We start from the raw sequence: 2,500 nt of genomic DNA, 5'->3' as shown, positions 1-2,500 counted from the left end.
AGAATGGGAAGACACATATGTCAGAGGTACTGTCTGGAAGTATTTTTTTTTTCTTTTACCTTTTCTTTCTTTAAGAAATAATAGAAACAATAAATTTATCAACCCTTTGATTTTATTTTTGATCTTAATGAATAAGAGAAAGTAAAACATGTTATTCAGTGGTAATTATGATATTCATTAAGTGGTAGGCTACTATAGGATAAGCAAAACTGAAAGTGTTGACAAGGAGTGATTTATTTTTATTTGTAACACCAGATTGATTTATACAATTATGAGGAAATTATTTTTATGATTTTATTATACTTTCCAAATATCAAATCCTTGTCATAGATAATAACTAAATTTGATAAATCTTTGAAAGCGAGGTATATTCATAACTTCCCCCAACACACAGACAAGCAATGGGTGTGCAAGCTTAAATATTAGAAGACTATAGTTGCCACTGGCCCTGCTATATATGTGACACTGATTTTACTTTGAGTTGGTAACATACAATTTCATTCTGCATTAACACAGATAGACAGAGTAAGAGCAGTGGCCAGGGTTCTTCGCGAAAAAAGAAGCGTTCACATAAGAATAGTCAGAGTGAATCCCGCACAAGAAATTCTTCAACATCATCTCAGTTTTCCTTGGGCTCATTATCTGACTCTGATTCTCTAAAAGACTTAGAACAAGAATTGGAAGCCCTTACCTTTGATGACTTAGAAGAACGTCCCACTAAGGACATTGCAAACATCACAACACACTTCGAAAAAAATGAATCCCATTCAGAGCTGATTATTCCAAAAGATGGAAATTTTGAAAATCATAATCATATTTCAACTGGTATGTATGCATTCATATACATGTGTGGAATTATGATACTGAAACTTTTTTTTATTGAATGTACCTTTCCCTTAAAAATTTTATTTCTTGCAGAAAATTCACCTTGGCAAAAAATCAGGAAGAAAAAAAATAGTGCTGACCAGCTGTTATTAACTACACAAAGTCTAGCTAAAGAAAATGTTGACATTAAAAGTTTTTCCAACAATATACACCATCCTGATAAGATTCCTCAAGTTCAGCCTGTAATCCAGAAAACAGAGGATTCACCAAGGTATGAAATGGTTAAAGATGTCTTTTTCTCATGGAATTTTTTAGTTATCTAACCCCTAAAAGAGGTGTGACTAAATTTAGTCATGCTCAGGTTTAGTCATGCACAATTTGTAACAACATTCCACAAGAAACCACAAAATGATTGTGATATTTTCCTTGTATGATCATTTACATTTAGACCAAGTAGATTCTGAAAGTATAACTAACTTTTTTGTGCGATTGAATTATTGTAGATAAAAATGATTGTTTACCGCATTGTAGAACCTTTTAACCCATTCATGACAGGATGTATTTTCACCTACTCCCACTTATGTCAGGAAGATAACAAGTGCACAATGCTTTGTGCTGGGGCGTTTTCCTACTGCGCAGGGGCATGCTGAACCTCTCAGAGTGTTTTTCACCCACCCTTATCTTATGGTTTTCGTGACTGCATCTACAACATAAACACACATAAAAATATTGCCATTAGTTATTTTAGTCGAAAAATATGTTGCAGCAATGCTTTTCTAGTGTTATTTTTTTGAACTTTGCCTATATTCTTCACTTCTATGTGAAAATACCAATGGAAAGTGGAAGCACTTTCTTAATAGACACAAAAAAGCGTTTTAAACTTAATGAAAAGAACAATGTAAATAATCATATATGTACATATGGGTATGTACATGTACCTTGTGACATCATGTGACGTGATATCACAGGTAAACGACAAAGTAGATGTAGTATTACATTAGTAATTTCTTACTGTATTTTATATCTTGGTCAGTCACAATTTATTTTATAATAGTTTTTTGGCTCAGATCTTTTTATTCAACCAATCAACAAGCAAAAATTACCATGATGTCACCAATATCACGAAGTTTTCTGTGATGTTTTTTTAAATTTAATCATGTCTTATTTTATAACATTTGAACATCTAAACTAAAGTAATAGAGTCTAAAAAATTAAGAAAAAATGATTATATTTAAGAACAATCTAGTGATCCATTGCTGACGCTTCATCATGCCACAACTGCCCTGCTTGGAACTCGGCAAGAAAATGCATGACGTCTCAGGATGTAATCCAAGTCTGGGGATGTTTTCCGACCACTTGATAGGATGTCATGGCGTGAATGGGTTAAAGGGTTAATTCATTCACAAAGTCAGTTATAGTAGGCTTAGAATTGGTTACTGCAGATATTGCTTGATACATTCTTTTTATATTTTTAACAATTTTTAACAAGTTTTATGGACTTCATTAGTCCCCACATTACTTTCAAACTAAGTAATATCTTTTCATGTTTACCCCATGCTCTCTTTGGAATCTTCGAATAAGAGGACGCACACGCACGCGCGCACACACACACACACACACACACACACACACACACACACACACACACACACACACACACACACACACACACACA

General features: G+C 33.4%; 1 protein-coding gene across 1 annotated transcript in view; it reads left to right on the top strand.

Annotated features, from left to right (window-relative positions):
• Window positions 1-2,500, top strand: part of LOC122264664 (inhibitor of Bruton tyrosine kinase) — a 27,752-nt gene that overhangs the window by 7,835 nt on the left and 17,417 nt on the right. Inside the window, exons 5-7 of the mRNA XM_086540207.1 lie at window positions 1-26; window positions 517-825; window positions 919-1,096. The exon at window positions 1-26 is cut by the window's left edge and continues 174 nt beyond it. Of these exons, the coding sequence (XP_086396333.1) occupies window positions 1-26; window positions 517-825; window positions 919-1,096 (513 nt within the window). The remainder of the gene's footprint in view (window positions 27-516; window positions 826-918; window positions 1,097-2,500) is intronic.

The sequence above is a fragment of the Penaeus japonicus genome, unplaced genomic scaffold (assembly GCF_977035675.1).
Source record: "Penaeus japonicus unplaced genomic scaffold, GWHDUDI00000001_assembly GWHDUDI00000009, whole genome shotgun sequence".
Taxonomy (NCBI): domain Eukaryota; kingdom Metazoa; phylum Arthropoda; class Malacostraca; order Decapoda; family Penaeidae; genus Penaeus; species Penaeus japonicus.
Note: the sequence above shows the minus strand (reverse complement) of the source record. Positions and strands in the feature narration are given on the sequence as shown.